This window comes from Pipistrellus hanaki (genome assembly GCF_964339955.1).
Source record: "Pipistrellus hanaki genome assembly, chromosome: 13".
NCBI lineage: Eukaryota > Metazoa > Chordata > Mammalia > Chiroptera > Vespertilionidae > Pipistrellus > Pipistrellus hanaki.
This window is the reverse complement of record NC_140515.1, coordinates 29,442,900-29,462,018: the sequence shown is the minus strand read 5'-3', so window position 1 is coordinate 29,462,018 and position 19,119 is coordinate 29,442,900. Positions and strand designations below refer to the sequence as shown.

The 19,119-nt window shown below is 64.1% G+C and overlaps 1 protein-coding gene across 1 annotated transcript in view; it reads left to right on the top strand.

Annotated features, from left to right (window-relative positions):
- PLXND1 (plexin D1) overlaps positions 1–19,119 on the top strand; it is a 60,908-nt gene that overhangs the window by 6,283 nt on the left and 35,506 nt on the right. The window contains exons 2-5 of the mRNA XM_084902552.1: positions 14,687–14,863; positions 17,673–17,804; positions 18,028–18,128; positions 18,780–18,909. Of these exons, the coding sequence (XP_084758678.1) occupies positions 14,687–14,863; positions 17,673–17,804; positions 18,028–18,128; positions 18,780–18,909 (540 nt within the window). The remainder of the gene's footprint in view (positions 1–14,686; positions 14,864–17,672; positions 17,805–18,027; positions 18,129–18,779; positions 18,910–19,119) is intronic.

Here is a 19,119-nt window from a genome sequence, read left to right as displayed (position 1 = left end):
GGGTGGAATCGAATCATTGATCGGCTGCCTCCTGCACGCCCCACACTAGTCGAGCCTGCAACCCAGCATGTGCCCTGACCAAGAATCATCAACCTGTGGCCTCCTGGTTCATAGGTGGATGCTCAGCCACTGAGCTCACTGTCACCTTTGAATGACCATAGTATTTGTGTTTTTAAATCAAGAAGAAAACTGACAGGGAAGGAAATGTCAGGGCTGCATTTTCAAGGTGTCTTTTTATAGTGAAGGTGGAAAAAAAAAAAAAAAACCACCCTCAGGCGGTTTTAAACTGGCATGTGGTGGGTGGGCGCTCATTGTCAAGAAGGCGGGTTTTTTTTTTCTGAGCCAATTTGGGGGTTGCAACGCTGGGCGGAGGCGGAGGGAGACAGCTCCCACGATGGGCTTTCTCTGTGGAACTGGAATGGGGCTGGGAGTGAGCTCCCCGTGGCCAGGGGTATGAGCAGAGACGCTTGGTAGGACGTAGGAGAAGGGGTTCCGTGGGGTTGGCCAGGAGGACCTTCTAACCCGGAGAGAGATACGGGGCTTGGGCCAGAAGACTGTTCACATCCCTCCCCAGGCTGGGAAAGCCTTCCATTCGGATTCCCATGTAGGTGAGGGTGCGGCTGGCCTTGAGCTCCGTTCTCCTCCCTGGTGCCGCGTGACCTCTGGGTCTCGTGCTTTCTCGTTGTAAAACCGGCCAGCGTCGCCTTCTGAGGATGTGGGCAGATGACAATCTCACACGCAGGGCCCCAGAATGGCGGGCGGAGGAAAGAAGACCTCAGAGGAGAGGGTGCTGGGTGTGTGCAGCGGCCAGCGGAGCAGCCTGTGCTCAGAGGAGGGAGAATGCTCTAGACCAGAGGTTCTCAACCTTCCCAATGCCGCGACCCTTTGGTACAGTTCCCCGTGCTGTGGTGACCCCCAACCATACAACTATTTTTGTTGCTACTTCATGATTGCAATGTATAGATAGAAAGGTAACCCCCCATTCTTCGGAGCGTTATCTCAATCCATTGAGGTTCTGCTTCCCGGCCTAGGTCGACAGTTTGGCTCAAATAAACTCACTAAAATTCTAGGAAAAAACAAACAAACCAAAAAACCTATAATTTTGCTGCTGTTATGCCTCGTAAGGTAAGTATCTGTGTTTTGCGATGGTCTTAGGTGACCCTGCTAGCGGTTCTCAACCTGTAGAGCCTAAGACCACCAGAAAACACAGATATTTACATTACAGTTCATAACAGCAGCAAAATTACAGTTATGAAGTACCGTGTTTCCCCGAAAATAAGACATCCTCCGAAAATAAGACCTACTTACAGGTTTCCTTCTGAGTGAAATATAAGGCATCCCCCTGAAAATAAGCCCCCCCCCCCCCAGGCTAAACGTGAGAGATTTGGTCCACTGATTCTGAAAGAAATGGAGTCACAAGAAATTCACCAGGAAATTCAGGAATTGGATTGTTATGATGGTGTTCCAGAAGATGATGACATGATTGTCATTGAATAAAGGAGCAAATTCTTGATACTGTAGGATTCACAGTTTGTCTGGTTTGTGTTGACAACTACCGTACTACCGTACCGTATACAGGTAATACATTTCCTTTATTTTCATTTAACAATAAATGTGTCCCGTATGGAAAAATAAGACATCCCCTAAAAATAAGACCTAGCACATCTTTGGGAGCAAAAATTAATATAAGACACTGTCTTATTTTCGGGGAAACAGGGCAGCAACGAAAATAGTTTTATGGTTGGGGGTCACCACAGCACGGGGGACTGTATGAAAGGGTCGCGCATTGGGAGGCTGGGAACCTCTGCTGTAGAGGATCACACGGGCCCAAGGTGAGCAGGCCAGGAAGGCAGAGGGGTGAGGCCGGGGCGGGTCTAGGGCTGTGGGTCCCGGCGAGCTCAGAGGCGGGTGGGCACAGACTGAGGTGGGAGGACCGAGCCAGCTGCTGCTGGTGGGGCTGGGCGCTGAGCTTCTGCGGGGGGGTGTGTGGGGGGGCGCGGGGGCAGGTGCCCTCTGCGGCTGAGCTCTGAGTTCTGAGCAGGGGCCAATGCCTTCGATCTCACTCCCCCCTCCCCGCAACCAAGGCGGAAGTGCTGCTGTCCCCAGTTCACACAGGGGGAACTGGTCAGCAGTGTGACTGCTGACTGCAGTCCAGCTGGGTGGTGGCTTCTGTTAGCTGTGAGCTCTGTGGCAAGTTGTACAAACACAATCCCCTCCCCCCCAGCCCCCCATGGAGGTCTGGGTGTCGTCCTTCGTATAAAACCCCCTTCTGGCCGAAACCGGTTTGGCTCAGTGGATAGAGCGTCGGCCTGCAGACTGAAAGGTCCCGGGTTCAATTCCGGTCAAGGGCATGTACCTTGGTTGTGGGCGCATCCCCAGTGGGGGGTGTGCAGGAGGCAGCTGGTCGATGATTCTCTCTCATCGATGTTTCTAACTCTCTATCTCTCTCTCTTCCTCTCTGTAAAAAAATCAATAAAATATATTTAAAAACAAACAAACAAACAAAAAACCCTTCTGTGACAGCACCTCCACGCAGGCTCCGGAGGGAGCTAGGACCGACGCCGCAGTGGCTCAGACCCAGAGTGGGGTGCGGCCGGCGGGGCCTCTGCAGAGGCCGGGCTGAACGTTGGGGACCACAGCCGATGGGGCCTCCGCGGGAGTGGGAGGGGGCAGGGGACGCCTGGTCGCGTTCAGCCCTGGAGACAGGATTGCCTCGATTCTGGAAGGAGTGTGCCCCTGGCCTTTGGGTGTGTGCATGAGGGATGTGGTCCGATTGAACGATGACTGGACACATCTCTCTCCACACTGACCCTGTGCCGGGCACCGGGCTTCCCTGCAGGCGGCCCCTCGCGGTCTGGCGTTGGCGAGGAGGTGGCTGTGGGCCTGTCACGGCCCCGGCCGTGACCTCAGTGAGACCTGCCGTATCCCCGGGCAGGCCCGGAGCAGAGGGTGAGAGCCGGACCCTGGGTTTCCCCGTCGGGAAGGAGGGCTCAGCCGAGGGGAGAAGGGGTGTCCGGGCGAGATTGGCGTGGGCCCTGCGGAACAGCCTCCCCGGGGTTCCTTTGCCCGCCCACCGCTGCCGGTCCGCGCGGAGACGGAGGAAGCAGGCTGGTCCAGGTTCCGGCTGCTGCAGGAAGTGGTGGTGTGTGTGGAGGAAGCATGAGGGCCGGAGCCCCTGGGATGAGGGTTCCCTCCCCTCTCTGGACCTCCGTTTCCTGCTCCCAGTTGGGACCTGGGGTGGCAAGGAAGCCCTCCCTCTGTCACCAGACCTGCTCCGGTCAGCAGCAGCTTCGTTCCTACCGCTGCTTCCTGGGAACTTATTCTGTGTGGGGCACCCTGCAGACACTTTCCGTGCAGTTTTCAGACCCACCCCGCCCCGAAGGAGGAGGAATTGTTATCCCCGGCCTTCAGAAAGGGGAAGCGTGATTGCCTGAGGCCACACTGTGGGTGAACGGCTGAGCCGGTGCCTGGCTGCAGAGCCTGCGTCCATCCCCTTTGATCTCTGGAAACACTGACCAGCGGTGTGTGTGAGCCCAGGGCCCTGACGTCACTGTGGGAAGGGGGCGAATGGGCCCATTTTACAGGTGGAGAAACTGAGGCCCAGGGACGTTCTGCTCCCCCTGGGGCTGCTCTGGGAGTAGTGAGAGCTTTCTCGTGGGGCCTGTGGGCCGACCAAGCCCCAGGACCCAGCATGGTCCCCAGCAGGGGTCAGGTCTCCCACCCCACCCCTCCCCACCCCAGGTGTGGGGCCCCAGTTCCCCAGGACTGCGGCTGCCTTCACCCAGCAGAGCCCAGCACCTCCTGGGCAACATCTCCTGCCTGTCCGTCCTCCCGGTGGAGGGTGCTCTGAGTGTGGCAGTATGGGGGTGCAGAGGGGAGGCTCAGCGTTGTTACATGGCAGCCCCCCAAAAGGATGAATCAGACCCTGTCCCTCCCCTCGAGGAGCCCCCAGAGCACGGGTCCTCAAACTTTTTAAAGTGGGGGCCAGATCACGGTCCCTCAGAGAGCTGGAGGGCCGGACTATATGAACTACTAATTCCTACTGTAACACCTCGGCTGCGCTCACTGCCCAAAAAACTTGGTGGGCAGGATCAGACTCCTCTGCGGGCCGCATGTGGCCCGCGGGCCGTAGTTTGAAGACCCCTGCCCCAGAGGGTCAGGAAGGAGAGCATGACAAGAGACAGGCTGTGGCCAAAGCCACACCCGGACCAGCCGCGTCTGAGGAAGTCAGTCAGGGAAGGCTTCCTGGAGGGTGACGCTGGAGCAGGACGCGGACAGACGGGGCTGGGGAGGATTCGGGGCAGAGGACCCGGCAGGGCAGAGAGAGGCCCAGGGAGGCGGGAGGACACGCGTGGCTGACGGGCGGCGATGAGACGGAGGGGGTGTGGGGTCTGGGGTCCAGGCCAAGGATCTGGACACCGTCCTGGGGGCTGTGGAGAGCCGGCACGGGTTGGTTTGGGAAGAGCGAGACGATGAATCTGCTTCTAGAAGGGGCCGTGGGTGCCAGCCCGAATTCGTCCTGCCAGGGGCCGGCAGAAGCGGAGGCTCTCTCTCACAGCCCCCCCCCCCCCGCCCCCCGTGGACCAGGCGACTCCCCGGGGCCTCTCGGCTCTGACAGCGGTGTGGGATTGCCATGGAAACCAGCAGGTCTCCGCACGGGGGCAGGCCCGGAGAGTCCCCTGCGCCGGCCACGTGGATTCGGATCCTGGCTACCGCCCTTCCAAAGCCCGAGTGTGGGCCGAGGGGGACCCTACGGGCCGCCGGGGCGGCCTGGCACTGCCCGCTCTGCTGCTGATGCTCCGTGCCCCTGGATCTGCCGTCTCCGGGCCGTGTGGCCGCCCCGCCCACGCCCGTCCTTCACCCTGAGATATCATAAATCCCGTGTCGGGGGAGGGAGAAGCTGTGAGCTCCATTACGCGGCTCCGGAGGCCCCGGGGGGCGTTAATCATACAGCACTTTCTGCTCTGACCGGTAACTGATGGGGGGCCGCGGGCAGAGGCCTCGGCGTCGAAGCCGGGCCGGGAAAGGAGCTGCTAACGGGGGATCGGCCGCCCCGCTCAGGATGTGTGCGCCATCTGTGTCGGAGCCGCCAGAAGCGGCATCGCCTTGCTGGGCCTCAGTTTCCCCAGCTTGCAACCCAGGGCACGTCCAGCTCCAGCAGAGCCGCCGTGAGAGGCCGTGGTGCAGGGCGGGGGCTCTGGGGTCTGCCTGCCTCGCTGGAAGCTCCATCGAGACCTCAAGTCTGTGACCCTGGGCCAGTCTCCCCGCCTCCCTGGGCCCCGTGGCCTGTGCTGTGAGGAGCATCGGCCCGGCAGGGCGCGGTGAGGGCGAAGGGAGGTCACGCAGGCAGCGGTCTGTGCACGACGGGAACAGCGGCTGGTGATTGTGGCCACGTTGCTGATACTCCGGCATTGTTGTTGTTATACGCTGTCACTCCCCGGCGGCGAGGACACTGGGGTCTGGTCAGCCCGCGAGGGGGGCCCACGTGTCCCCTCCGTGTCTCAGCTCGTGGGCCTGGGCCCAGAGGCGTCTGCTGGGGGCCCCGTGCCAGCCCCGGCCCCGCGGCTGCGCCCCGAGCGGCTCCCGGACCAAGGCCAGCAGCTCCCTCTGGGGAGGGGTGTGAGCTCCAGTCTCCAGGCCCCGCAGCCCCAGGAGGAGGCAGGCAGCCTGGGCCCAGAGGCAGCTGCGGCTCTCGGCTTCTCCTCCTGGCTGCGTCCTCTTCGGGGAAGAAGCTGGGACAGAACTGTTCTGGGTGAGGAAGGGCCAGGGCCCCGGCACTGCCACCCTGGCCCTCTCCCCCCTCCCCCACTGCCACCCCGATCCCTCCTCCCCCCAGCCCCCGGCACCACCACCCTGCCCCGGGCACTGCCACTCCTACCCTCCGCCCCCGCCCCTGGCACTGCCACCCCCCAACTCCCCCCCCCCCCCGGTACTGCCACTCCCCCTACCCTCCTCCCCCCCCCCCCCCCGGCACTGCCACTCCCCCTACCCTCCACCCCTGGCACTGCCACCCCCCAACCCCCCCCAGCACTGCCCCCCCGCCCCCCTGCCGCTGGAGCCGGGAGGCAGTGCCTTCTCGCTGGGCCAGAGCGGAGTCGCTGGCTGCCCATCCCACAGGCGCTCCTCTGGGACCCGGGGGGAGGGCTGGACGCGGGGCCAGGCTGGGCTGGAATGAGAAACAGCTTCAAGAAGGGGGAGCGGGGTGCCTGGGGGAGGGGGCACGTCCAGCTAACAAAACAATGGCTGCTTGAGTCAGCGGCTGCGGCTTCGGTTCCCAGGCAGAGGCCCGAGCGGAGCAGGCCGGCCCGGCTCCCAGCATCCGGCCCGCTGCTGACCCAGCCCCACGGCTCCCGCGGGGAAGCTGGCAGAGCGGCTCTTCCGGGGCCCGTCCTCAGGCCCCCCTGAGCTCCTGCCCTGAGCTCCTGCCGGGCCTGCAGAGCCGCTGGGAACGTTAGTGGTGGTGTTGCTGTCACTGTTCCCACTTCACAGATGAGGAGACTGAGGCTCGGAGAGAACGGGCCCCCCGCCGGGCGAAGAGCCGTGAAGCTCGGCACCTGCGTGGCCTCGGCTTCTGTCTGTCTGGGGGCGCAGCAGGAGTGTGTGGCCCCCGTTCCCCTCCCCGTCCCGGACAGCCAGGCCTCTGACCTCAGCCCCGGGGCTGTCCCTGCAGGCTGTCCAGCCTCTCGGCGGGGCCCGGAGCGTTTTGTGGGTGGTGGACACTCGTGTTCAGGGCGGCCTGGCCAGCTGGTTCACACAGCCCTTCTTTTTTTTAAAAAAAATATATATTTTATTGAGTTTTTATAGAGAGGAAGGGAGAGAAGAGAGATAGCTAGAAACATCGATGAGAGAGAAACATCCATCAGCTGCCTCCTGCACACCCCCTGCTGGGGACGTGCCCGCAACCAAGGTACATGCCCTTGACTGGAATCGAACCTGGGACCTTTCAGTCCACAGACCAACGCTCTATCCACTGAGCCACACCGGTTTCAGCTCACACAGCCCTTCTTGATGGTGCCCAGTTGGCCTGGGTGCCCTGGGCCTGGGTGACCTGCCTCCTCCAGAGCGGGGGCTGGGGCGGCCGCAGCAGCTCCTCTGAGGCTCGGACGGGTCTGCGTGAGCTGCGGGGCCATGGTCACTGGCCGGTTCACCCCTCTGGTCCAGGCGGCGGGGCGAGGGGGGCATGGCCACGCTGCGTGCTCCGCGGAAGCCTCTGCCCTCGGGTGCCTTGCCTGCCCCGTCCATCGCTGTGGCTCCCCGCTCGGCCCGGCCTCCCATTGTTCTCCGCCGGCTGGCCGCCCGCGCCAGGCCTGGCCCGCCGGGAAGCGGCGTCCCGATCGCCCACAGGGCATTTTCTGTCCGGGCAGCGGCGGCTTCCTCCGGGCAGGGGAGCCATTGTGAGAGGCCCCCGGGATGCAGGCCGTGTGGCCGCTCCCAGGGCCAGCGAGCAGGCCCGTCGCTCTTTCCGTGCCTCAGTGTATCCTCAGGGCGGGTGTCAGCCCGGGGGACTCGCAGCCCAGGAGGTACGGTGTCCAGAGAGGCCCCTCAGCGGAGGTGGGAGGCGGGAGTCTGGGTTTGAGGATCATAGGTGCGCCTTCAGATCCCGGCCTGGCCCTGTGCCCTTGGGTGACCTTGGGAACAGCTTCCCCTCTCACCTCCGCTTCGGAAGCCTGCGGAGGAGGGACTCGGCTGGGCTCTGCAGGGAGCAGCCGTCCAGGCCCCGCTGTCCAGGCCCGGCTTTTGGGGCCCGGGTTACCTTGCACCTGCCTGGTCCCCGCTGGCCCCTCCCTCTGCTCCTGGTCTCTGGGGCGCCCCTGGCTGCTCCTCAGCTGCCCACGCTGAGGGCGAAGGAGTGGCCGGGACGGGAGGGTGAGGGGAGCAGAGGGGCTGGCCAGGCCCAGTAGGACCTGGAGGGCCCAGGAGCAAAGTTCGGGTTTGTGTCGAGGGCACTGGGGAGCCATGGAAGGCTGTTGAGCTGTGGTGGAGGTACAGCCTGTGTGGGGTTGCTGATTTTTTTCAATAAGCTTTTTATTTGGGAATGATTGTAGATTTACAGGGAAGTTACAAAGATAGCTCCTACGTGCCCTTCCCTCAGTTCCCCCCGTTGCTAAGGACATTTGTCTCCGCTAAGAAACCCACACAGGTAATGTGCTCTCAGCGAGACCCCGGTGTTTACTCCACGGATGCCCTTCTGCTTTTCCAGGACCGCCCTTGGCAGTTAGTGCTCCGTGGTGTGAAAGGCTTCCTTTGGCTGCTGGGGAGGGGGAGGCTGCCCCTGGCCGCCCCCCCCCCCCCCGCCTAGGAGAGGGGAGCGGAGGGCCGTCTGCACTCTGCCACTCCGTACCCGGACCTGTGCTTCCGCTCCGGGCGGTGAGACCTCACAGCTCCATCGTGATAAGAAACACGAGGCGGGAAGATGTACACCGCCCCAGCAGCCGGTGCAGTCTCTGCCGGGACGGAACCGCGGGGCCCTGCAGCCTGCCGCGGTGCCCGCCAGCCCGCCGCCGCCTCCTCCTCCTCCTCAGAGCGCCACCTGCGGTGGGGCTGAGGTTTGGCGGGGTCTGCGGGCAGGATGTGGGAGGCCCGCGAAGCCGGGCTCTCGAAGCTCTTACTCCGGCGGCTTCCTGGGGAGAGAACGCCGAGACCATTACAGCTGATGGCGAAATCAATACGCCAGGGCCCTGATGGGAGCGGGGCAGAGCCGGGCTTTGGCACCGGGAGGCCGCTCGCCGGAGGGTCCGGGCGTCCTGCTCTCGGAGGAGAGGTGAGACCGGGGCTGCCGCTCGCCCCATGACAGAGAGGAAGGGATGGCCGCCAGCCGCCAGGCGTCGTCCGGGCTGGACAGCTGCCGCCCGTGTGGCCACGTGTAGAGTAGGCAGAAGATTGACCCATAGTGCCGAACCCGGTTGAGCTCTGGAGAGAGCGTCAGTCTGCGTGGATAGAGCATCGGTCTGCGGACTGAAGGGTCCCAGGTTCGATTCCGGTCAAGGGCATGTACCTTGGTTGCGGGCACATCCCCAGTAGGGGGTGCGCAGGAGGCAGCTGATCGATGATTCTCTCTCATCGATGTTTCTAACTGTCTATCCCTCTCTCTTCCTCTCGGTAAAAAAAATCAATAAAATATATTAAAAAAAAAAAAAAATGGACCCGTCGTTCCCCCGGGGTTCTCCGGCTCTCGGCCCGGCTGTGCGCTCTCAGCCTCTCTCTGCGGGAGAGGGAGCAGGCCAAGGCAGTCGTTCACACTTTAGTCAGAATTAGTTTTCTTTCTTTAGGAAATGATCCCCCCAGCGCTCAGTCTCTGCCCCGGAGAAGCTCAGTCCCGGCTGCCGCGATGAGTGGTGGAGGGGGTGACAGGAAGGGGGATCGTTCTGAGTCACGCTTTGGAGGCTGGCTGCACACCTCCCGGCCGGGGAGCCGCGGGGTAAGGACGAGGGCACAGAGCGGCTCGGAGTGTGGAGAGGGCACTGGCTGCGGGGGAAACACCGCGGTGAAGGCCCAGGAGCCCCGGAGGGCACGGGGCCGCCTCTGAGGAGCTGCGGAGGTGGGTCTCTGGCCGCAGAGGCTGGGGCACAGGGGAGAAGTGAGACGGAGGCCCGGCCGGTTGGCAAAGACGCAGATCACAGAGGCCTCCGGGGCCAGGCCTGAGACTGAGCACAGCTGGGAGCAGAGCGGGGTTCGAGGCCCGGGAGGGCTGGCCAGCTTTGCTCTTGGAAAGGTGACCCTGTGTGGCCGCCCAGCGCTCCCCCGCCCCCACCCCCAGGGGAATGGCTGTTCCTGACAGGCCCGCGCGGAGCCGAGTGAGACTTGAAGGAAGGCGGGTGCTGGGGAAGGAATTCCAAGCAGCGGCCTCCGGTCAGAGGGGTATTTTGGGCCCGCGGAGCCGACTGCCCCAGGAGACCGAGTTCGGCCGAGGCCACTCTTGGGACAGCTGCCGGGTCCCCAGGCCTTCTGTCCCCCCCGTTTTCCGGGCCTGCAGCCCCCCTCCCCCAGCAGGAGAGGCAGTCCCCCCGCCGGCCCAGCGTCCATTCCTGAGCCAGTTCAAAGCTTTGTGCCTTCCCCTGGCGGCGAGGGAGTCCGCGCACCCCTCCGATCACAGACCATCCGGAGCGGCGGATGGGTTACTTCTCCTTTAAAAAAAAATTTTTTTTTAATTTTATTTTTAGGATGAGAAGGAAAAAAAAAAAGTTGGAGCGAAGGCTTTTTAGAAAATTCCTTCGGCGCAGAATTAATGGCTTGTGAACGTCAGGGCAGGCAGGCGAGAGCCGAGTTCCCAGCATGCTCCCCCCTGGTCGCCGTCTCCGCTGCCCTGGCCCACAAATCACCCCGAGCGAGCGGGGCGCCCGTCCGGCTTTTCCCAGGACCCCCCACCCGGGCTGGGCCCGCCCCCCATCGCAGGGCCGGGGCAGAAAACCTCAGAGGTGACATCCCGGGTCTCCCTCCCTTCCCACGCCCCCCAGAGCTCAGGGTGGAACGTCATGTCCTCCGGGCAGAGGTTTACCGTTTTAATTTTAAAACAACGTGTTGTTTAACGATGCTCGTAATCCATAGTCAGCGAGGAGAGGTTACGTAACCCGGGGGACAGCGTCCCTCCAGAGCCCGGGTGCAGAGGGAGCCCGCTCGCCTCCTCCCTGCAGCTGCGGGGGGCCGGGGCCTGGCTGGGAGGGCGGCCGGGGAGGGGGCACAGCGCCCTGTCTCCAGGGCCGCCCGGCTCGGGCACCCGCGCAGGACGGAGGGGGCAGCGCAGGGCCGGAGCCAGAGGAGGACGAGGGGAGCCCTGGACAATGCGGCCCTGAACCACACGGGCCCGCTTAGAGGCGGCTTTTTAAACGCCTGCAGTCGGCCCTCTGTGTCCTCGTGGTTTGCATCCACAGATTCAGCTGAGTGCGGACCAAAGACGCTGTTTTGCGTGTGTCTGGGAGCCCGTGTGTGCGGAGGGCAGGCGGTGGCTCTGTGACATTGTATGTCCGGTAGCCCGTGTGTGCGGAGGGCAGGCGGTGTGCGTTACTCTGTGACATTGTATGTCCGGGAGCCCGTGTGCGCGGAGGGCAGGCGGTGTGCGTCACGCTGTGACATTGTATGTCCGGGAGCCCGTGTGTGCGGAGGGCAGGCGGTGTGCGTCACTCTGTGACATTATATGTCCGGGAGCCCGTGTGTGCGGAGGGCAGGCGGTGTGCGTCACGCTGTGACATTGTGTGTCCGGGAGCCCGTGTGCGCGGAGGGCAGGCGGTGTGCGTCACTCTGTGACATTATATGTCCGGGAGCCCGTGTGTGCGGAGGGCAGGCGGTGTGCGTCACGCTGTGACATTGTATGTCCGGGAGCCCGTGTGTGCGGAGGGCAGGCGGTGTGCGTCGCGCTGTGACATTGTGTGTCCGGGAGCCCGTGTGTGCGGAGGGCAGGCGGTGTGCGTCACGCTGTGACGTTGTGTGTCCGGGAGCCCGTGTGTGCGGAGGGCAGGCGGTGTGCGTCACGCTGTGACGTTGTGTGTCCGGGAGCCCGTGTGTGCGGAGGGCAGGCGGTGTGCGTCACGCTGTGACGTTGTGTGTCCGGGAGCCCGTGTGCGCGGAGGGCAGGCGGTGTGCGTCACGCTCTGACGTTGTATGTCCGGGAGCCCGTGTGTGCGGAGGGCAGGCGGTGTGCGTCACGCTGTGACGTTGTATGTCCGGGAGCCCGTGTGTGCGGAGGGCAGGCGGTGTGCGTCACGCTGTGACGTTGTATGTCCGGGAGCCCGTGTGTGCGGAGGGCAGGCGGTGTGCGTCACGCTGTGACGTTGTGTGTCCGGGAGCCCGTGTGCGCGGAGGGCAGGCGGTGTGCGTCACGCTGTGACGTTGTGTGTCCGGGAGCCCGTGTGTGCGGAGGGCAGGCGGTGTGCGTCACGCTGTGACGTTGTGTGTCCGGGAGCCCGTGTGTGCGGAGGGCAGGCGGTGTGCGTCACGCTGTGACGTTGTATGTCCGGGAGCCCGTGTGTGCGGAGGGCAGGCGGTGTGCGTCACGCTGTGACGTTGTATGTCCGGGAGCCCGTGTGTGCGGAGGGCAGGCGGTGTGCGTCACGCTGTGACGTTGTACGTAAGGGACGTGAGCGTCCTCCGGTGTTCGTTGTTGCTGTTTTCGTTTTGCATCCTCAGGTTTCGGATGCCCGCGGACGGCTCGGGGAGTCGGAATTTCCAGGCGGCCTGCCCGGTGTCGTTCTCCAGGGTCCACGGAGTGTGACAGCCCGGGGACTGGCACTCCGGGCAGAGGGAACAGCCAGGGCAGAGGGCCCGGGCAGGGCCCAGCGTGGAATGTGTGAGGAACAAATGAGGCCAGGGTGGCTGACGTGGAGGAGTGAGGGGGGAGGGTATGGAATGGGCTGGAAGGTCCCAGGGGCCTGGTGGGGGGGAGGATTTAGGTCACCCATAGCGGGTTTTAAACAGGGAGGACCTGCTTTGCCAGTTCTCGTGGCTGCTGTGTTCTGGGGAGACGTGGGGGCCGGAGGGCCTCCTGCGGGAGAGGACGGCGCCAGAAGGGGGTCAGAGGGAGCCGGGGTCAGAGGGAGCCGGGGTCAGAGGGAGCCGGGGTCAGAGGGAGCCGGGGTCAGAGGGAGTCGGGGTCAGAGGGAGTCGGGGTCAGCAGCTTTGCAGGTTGGCGGGATTTGCCCGCTTCCACTTTATAGGAATTGCCTTGACGATAGTATCAGAAACAGCAGTAGCATCCGCTCACACTCTGGAGCATTGACCACAGGCCAGACCTGCTGGGTGTGCTTTTCAATGCGTTATCTTATCCCAGCCCCTATAGAGAGAGGTGCTAGAGATGCACCCATTTTATTTTTCATTTTTTAAAAAAATATATATTTTATTGATTTTTTACAGAGAGGAAGGGAGAGAGATAGAGAGCTAGAAACGTTGATGAGAGAGAAACATCGACCAGCTGCCTCTTGCACACCCCCTACCGGGGATGTGCCCGCAACCAAGGTACATGCCCTTGACCAAAATCGAACCCGGGACCTTTCAGTCCACAGACCGACGCTCTGTCCACTGAGCCAAACCAGTTTTGGCGAGATGCACCCATTTTATAGTTGAGTATACTGAGGCTCGGAGAAGTGACTTGCTCAGGTCACCTCCGGCCATCCCGTGCAGGACTGCCCCCTGCTTATGGGTTCTTACCCAGGGGACCCCAGCCCCACCCCCATCTCTAGACTCTGGGCTCGACCTCTCCGGAGTTGTGCTGAGAAGCGGCCCTCACCTAGGAGCCCATGAGGCCACAGCGATGTTTGTTTGCTCAAGGACAGAAGGACCCGGGATTTATTGTTTTCTTTTGAAAAAAACTGGCTGAGCTTTTGTGCAAACACCACACAGGCGCACAGTCAAGGGCTTAGGTTTGCAAAAAGCACAGATAAGAGAAAAAGAGAAAAAAGCCGCCCTGAGCCATACCTTACAGCAGTGTCCACGCTGTGACCTTCTGTGTCCCTGCTCAGAGCCTCTGACGCCACAGCCCGGCCAGGGTGAGGTCAGGTCTGCTGCCCGTTCCAGTCTGCGGCATTGCCGCTGGGGGATCCCGAGCCTCAGTTTCCCCATCTGTGACGTGTGGCCTCAGAGGGCCTGCGGGATGCTGGGAATTGATGCCCCGGCCTGGCCCGCTGTCTGCTCATCCCAGTAAACCCGGCATGTTTACTGGTATGACTTTTCCTTCGTTGTTTATGTGTCTGTTTTTACCAAAATGGCTCTGACATCCCGTGAACTCTTCTGTCATAGTCAGTGCCGGCGTGTGCGGCGCGAAGGGGTGGGCGTGGCTTTCCTGGGCCCTGGGCCGGGATTGATGTAGTTTGCGTGCTCAGTCCTGTCAGACCTGAGGCCGTGTCCCCCGTCCGGCCGTCAGAGCTGTGCGGGCACCTGCGTCCTGTGGCTGTGCACAGTCATCTCCTCCGAGGCGCTTCCCAGGGGCCTGCGTTGTGCTTTTGGCAACTTTGAAAGGACCCCCTAGACCCGGGGAAGGGTGGGGGAGGGGGGCACGTCCGGGAAATGGCGGGGGGATGGGATCAGAAGCCGCAGCTGTGGTGCTCCTGGGAGGCGGGGCTGGTTTGCTCACCCAGGTGGCACGGGACTGAACTGGATGACGGGGCTGGGGGTGTGGGGACATCTAGCCTTGACTTGCCCGTCTGTGATGTGGGTGGAGGAAGTGATGTGTGCTGGAGGGGAGCGGAGGCCTCCACCTGGAGTCCTGTGAGCTGCTGGGGATTTGGGGTCAGAGCGGGGGCTCTGGGAGGAGGGTACCCCATGGTTGCTGTGGGGATGTAGCTGAGGCAAGAGGGTAAGTTGAGGCAGAGGATGGGCCTGGTGTGGGCTCCTCTGCTCTGCCAGGCTGTTACTACATGGGCATGAGGGGGTGTAAGCCTCACCCTGTCCCACCCTCCCTGGCCCCCTGGACACTGCCCTGTCCCCTTGCCAGCCCTTCTCACCCCCTCCACTTTCCCCGTGTGGCTGCTATGTACCTGAAACATCATCTGGGGGAAATTTTGTGACTAAAGCCAAGGTCAGGGGTCCATCTGGGGCCGGGGATGGGGCTCCGCTTGTATCTGGGGCTCAGCCCGGACCTGGGCCTGTAAAGCAGAAGTGAGACTCCCAGGCTCCGATGCTGAGCCCCGAGACACCGCCATGCGGGCCGGGGCGGGCGGAGGCCCTGGAGCCGAGGGCTCATGTGCCGTTCCTCTTGCAGCTGCAGCCGGAGCAGCTGGACTGTGGAGCCGCCCACCTGCAGCACCCGCTGTCCATCCTGCAGCCGCTGAAGGCCACGCCCGTGTTCCGAGCCCCGGGCCTCTCCTCCGTGGCCGTGGCCAGCGTCAGCAACTACACCGTGGTCTTCCTGGGCACCGCCAGCGGGCGGCTGCTCAAGGTGGGGCTCGGGGGAGGCCCAGGGGCGGAGGGGAGGCCCGGAGGGAAGCGGGAGCAGGAGGCCGAGGCCCAGGATCAGCCTCCACGTCCTCCGATTCGCCTTGCCCTTCGCAGCTCACAAAGCGTTTTCACATCTGTTCCTGCCCCTCCCGCTCAGGACAGTGAGCGCCCTGTCGTGCGAGGAGGGAGCCGGCGGCCAGGGGCCAGCCCTCCCTCCGCGGCAGAGGGAGCCGCATCCAGGGCTCTGGGCTCGGCCACGTTCGGGCTGTCCGACTCTGGGCGACACGTCTCCTTTCTCGGGGCCTCCGTGCCCCCTCCGTAAGGGCTGGGAGCCCCGCCCCTGGAGACGGTTGTGAGGCTTTGATGGGGGAAGGCCACCGCCTGGCAAGCGGGGGCTCCCATCCCAATTCCCTCACCCCCACCCCCACCCCCAAGGTGACTGGCTTCCAGGGGTGAGAACACCTGGCCTGAGGTTTCGGGAGGGTGAGAGGGATCTGATTCCCACGGGGGCTCCTCGGGGAAGCCCAGACCTGCCCCTCCCCCTCAGCCCCCTCCAGCTCCCTGCCGGCCGAGGAAGTCAGCTGCCTGGCAGGCTCCCCTAACTGACTCAGATCCGATAAGCCAGTTCCCTCCGCTGCCCAGGCAGACGCCGCGGGCGGGGGCGGGGGTGCAGGGGGGTCCGGAGCCCAGCCCCCCTGGCCCTGGGACCCTCGCTGGACCATGAATTGCTTGGGGAGATGCCAGGTGTGGGGGGCTGTCGTCAGCCTCTGAAGCCCCCCCTCCCCCGTCCCCCCACGGAAGGTCCTTGCACAGCAGGGCTCGTGGTGTGGGGTCAGACACGTGGGTTTGGATGCCGGCTCTGCCACTCCCGGCTGTGTGTCCTGCGTGAGCCTCCGTGTCCTTGTCTGTCACGTGGAGAATGAACCGGGCCGTCCAGGACTGTGGTCTGAGTCTCCCGCGATGATGCCTCTGTGTGTGGGAAACAAGGAGTCTCCCCTATGCCCTGTCCACAACGCTGCACTTATTAGGCACCCACTGTCTACCCAGCCTCGAAGGGCACATCATGGGCATTACCTTTTTTTTTAAACAAATTTTATTGATTTTTTTTTTTTTTTTTTTTTAACAGAGAGGAAGGGAGAGGGATAGAGAGCTAGAAACATCGATGAGAGAGAAACATCGACCAGCTGCCTCCTGCACATCCCCCACCGGGGATATGCCCGCAACCAAGGTACATGCCCTTGACCGGAATCGAACCCGGACCTTTCAGTTTGCAGACCGATGCTCTATCCACTGAGTCAAACCGGTTTCGGCCACATCACCTCTTTTAATTTCTCCACCCCTGCAAGGGCGGCAGCGCCGTGGTTCCCATTTCACAGACGGGGACACGGAGGCTCCGAGAGGGGAAAAACAGTTGCCCCCAAGTCACACAGCAGGAGCTGGGCCAGAGCCCACACTGCCCCTCAGCCCACCTCCTCACCACCACCCTGCTCCCTGAGGACCTGTCTCCTGCCAGCCTGGGCTTCAGATCGTAACGCCCAGCCCAGGCCCTGGAGCACGGGAGGCGCTCAGCAAACACGTGGAGGAGTGGAAATGAATTGAATGTCTGCTGGATGCGAGGGGGTGGGGCTGGGGGCAGCACACTGAGGCCAAGCTGCCCTGGACAGACTCTGCCAGCAGGCCCCCTGGGACTGGCGATGCCTCGGGGGCTGGAAAAAGGCCGGTGGGAGCCTGGGGAGAGAGTTAATCTCAGTTTGGTGTGTCGAGGGCATGCGGGCAGCTTTCCTGGGGGTGACCTTGGGAGAGCAGAGGTTGGTCTCATGTGCACGTGGTGGGAGGGGAGAGTATTCCAGAAGGAGCACAAGCGGGGCAAAGGCCTGGACGTGGAATCTGTGAGTTGCTTGAGTGAGCAGAGACGAGGCTGGCGGTGAGCTGGGTCAGATCATCAGGGCTTGCACAAGCTTATTGCATCATCAGGAGGGACTCGCCGAAGGTTTTAGAGCCCGCAGAGGACGGAGCCCCGGCCTGGGGGCAGCATGCTGGGAGGGAGGGAGGCCAGTCGAAAAAAGAGCAGTTTGATGGGGCTCTGCGGGACCTCCAGAGGGGCCCTCAGCTAGAGAAGCTTCCAGGCCCCAGCGAATCCTGGTTGTCCTCCTGCCTGGACATTGGACCCCATGACCCAGCTCCAGCCTTGGACTCTGGGCCGAGGCTTGTATCATGACCCTGAGGAATCTTCATCTTATGATGCCTGCCAAGTCCCTCGGCCTCCGTGAGCCTCAGTTTCCTCATCTGCAAAATGGGTGCTCGCGCGGGGAGGAATGAGCAGTCTGGCCCCACTGGCATCTTTTCATCCGGTGCTCCCCACAGCCCTGTGGGGCAGGTGCCGTCAGCCCCCTGAGCTCAGGACACCGAGGCCCGGAGACGGGGAGTGCCTTGGACAGCGTGTCCGTCGTACAGCTTGTAAACGTCAAAGGCAGAGCCCAAACCCAAGTTCCCGCTCTTCGGCGTGACGCCAGGCAGCCTCCCAGAGAACGTTTGTAGCTGTGAGCCCGCCCGTGTCCACGGGGTGGGACGTGCTGGTGAGGAGCAGAGAGGGGGCTCCTGACAGGAGCACCGCAGAGGCCAACGTGTGGCGCCGAGCCCATCGCCTCCGTGTCTGTGACCCCCCCCCCCCCCCAGTCCTGGGGGCCCGAGAGGATGGGGAGGCTGAGCCCCGGGCCTGGGTCAGGTCCCCTCCGCCAGGTGACCGCTCCCCTGCGTTTACCCGCCCCCTCCCTCACACCATCACCCTGGACCCCCCCCCCCCCCCCCAGATCAACCTGAACGAGAGCATGCAGGTGGTCAGCAGGCGGGTGGTGACGGTGGCCTACGGGGAGCCCGTGCACCACGTCATGCAGTTTGACCCGGCGGACCCCGGCTACCTGTACCTCATGACGTCCCACCAGGTGAGGCCGGCGCCCGGCCTGGCGGGGTCCCGGGGTGGGCTGAGCCGTCTTGCTTGCCTGGCCCTTGTTCCTCCCGCCAGGAGCACCCAGTCCTCACCGCCCCGTGCAGGGAAGCCGTGTGCCCCCGTTACCCCCGTTAGAATGCCGAGCCTCGGTTTCCCCGCCCCTCAGGGCCCCGGGGCGGGCGGGCAGCTCGCTGAGCGGGGCCTGCCTCTGCCTCCAGATGGTCCGGGTGAAGGTCGCGGCCTGTGCCGTGCACGCCACCTGTGGGGACTGCGTGGGCGCGGCCGACGCCTACTGCGGCTGGTGTGCCCTGGAGACACGGTGAGGCCCGGGCAGGGCGGGGCCAGGGGCAGGGGCAGGGGCAGGGGCAGGGGCAGGGGCAGGGCCAGGGGCAGGGGCAGGGGCAGGGGCTGGGGCTGGGGCAGGGCCAGGGGCAGGGGCAGGGGCAGGGGCTGGGGCTGGGGCTGGGGCTGGGGCAGGGCCGGGGCCAGGGCCAGGGGCAGGGGCGGGGGCAGGGGCTGGGGCTGGGGCAGGGCCAGGGGCAGGGGCTGGGCCCAGGGCAGGGGCAGGGGCTGGGGCAGGGCCAGGGGCAGGGGCAGGGCCAGGGCCAGGGCCAGGGGCAGGGGCAGGGGCGGGGGCAGGGGCAGGGGCTGGGGCTGGGGCAGGGCCAGGGGCAGGGGCTGGGCCAGGGCCAGGGGCAGGGGCAGGGGCAGGGGCTGGGCCCAGGGCAGGGGCAGGGCCAGGGGCAGGGGCAGGGGCTGGGCCAGAGGCAGGGCCAGGGGTAGGGGCAGGGGCAGGGGCTGGGCCAGGGGTAGGGCCAGGGATAGGGGCAGGGGCAGGGGCTGGGCCAGGGGTAGGGGCAGGGGCAGGGGCTGGGCCAGAGGCAGGGGCAGGGCCAGGGGCAGGGGCCGGGCCGGGAGGCTGCAGCAGGAAAGGAGCCCCGTGGGGCCTGACGCGGGTCCCTCCTCCCAGGTGCACCCTGCAGCAGGACTGCGCCAACTCCAGCCAGCCGCACTTCTGGACCAGCGCCAGCGAGGGCCCCGGCCGCTGTCCCGCCATGACGCTCCTGCCCGCCGAGATCGATGTGCGCCGGGAGTACGCAGTGAGTGTGGGGGGGGGGGGGCAGGACCCACTGTGGGGGTGCAGGGTGGGGAGCTGCCCTTCTCCTGGCACCTGAGCCCGGAGAGGCGGGGGCTCCTGCCCCTGGGACCTGGAGAGAGGGACGCCGGGAGGAGGGCCGGGCTGCCTGAGCCCTGACCGGGTGCCAGGATGTGCTGCGTGCGTGAGGGTCACCTCCGGGCGGCCCCACGGA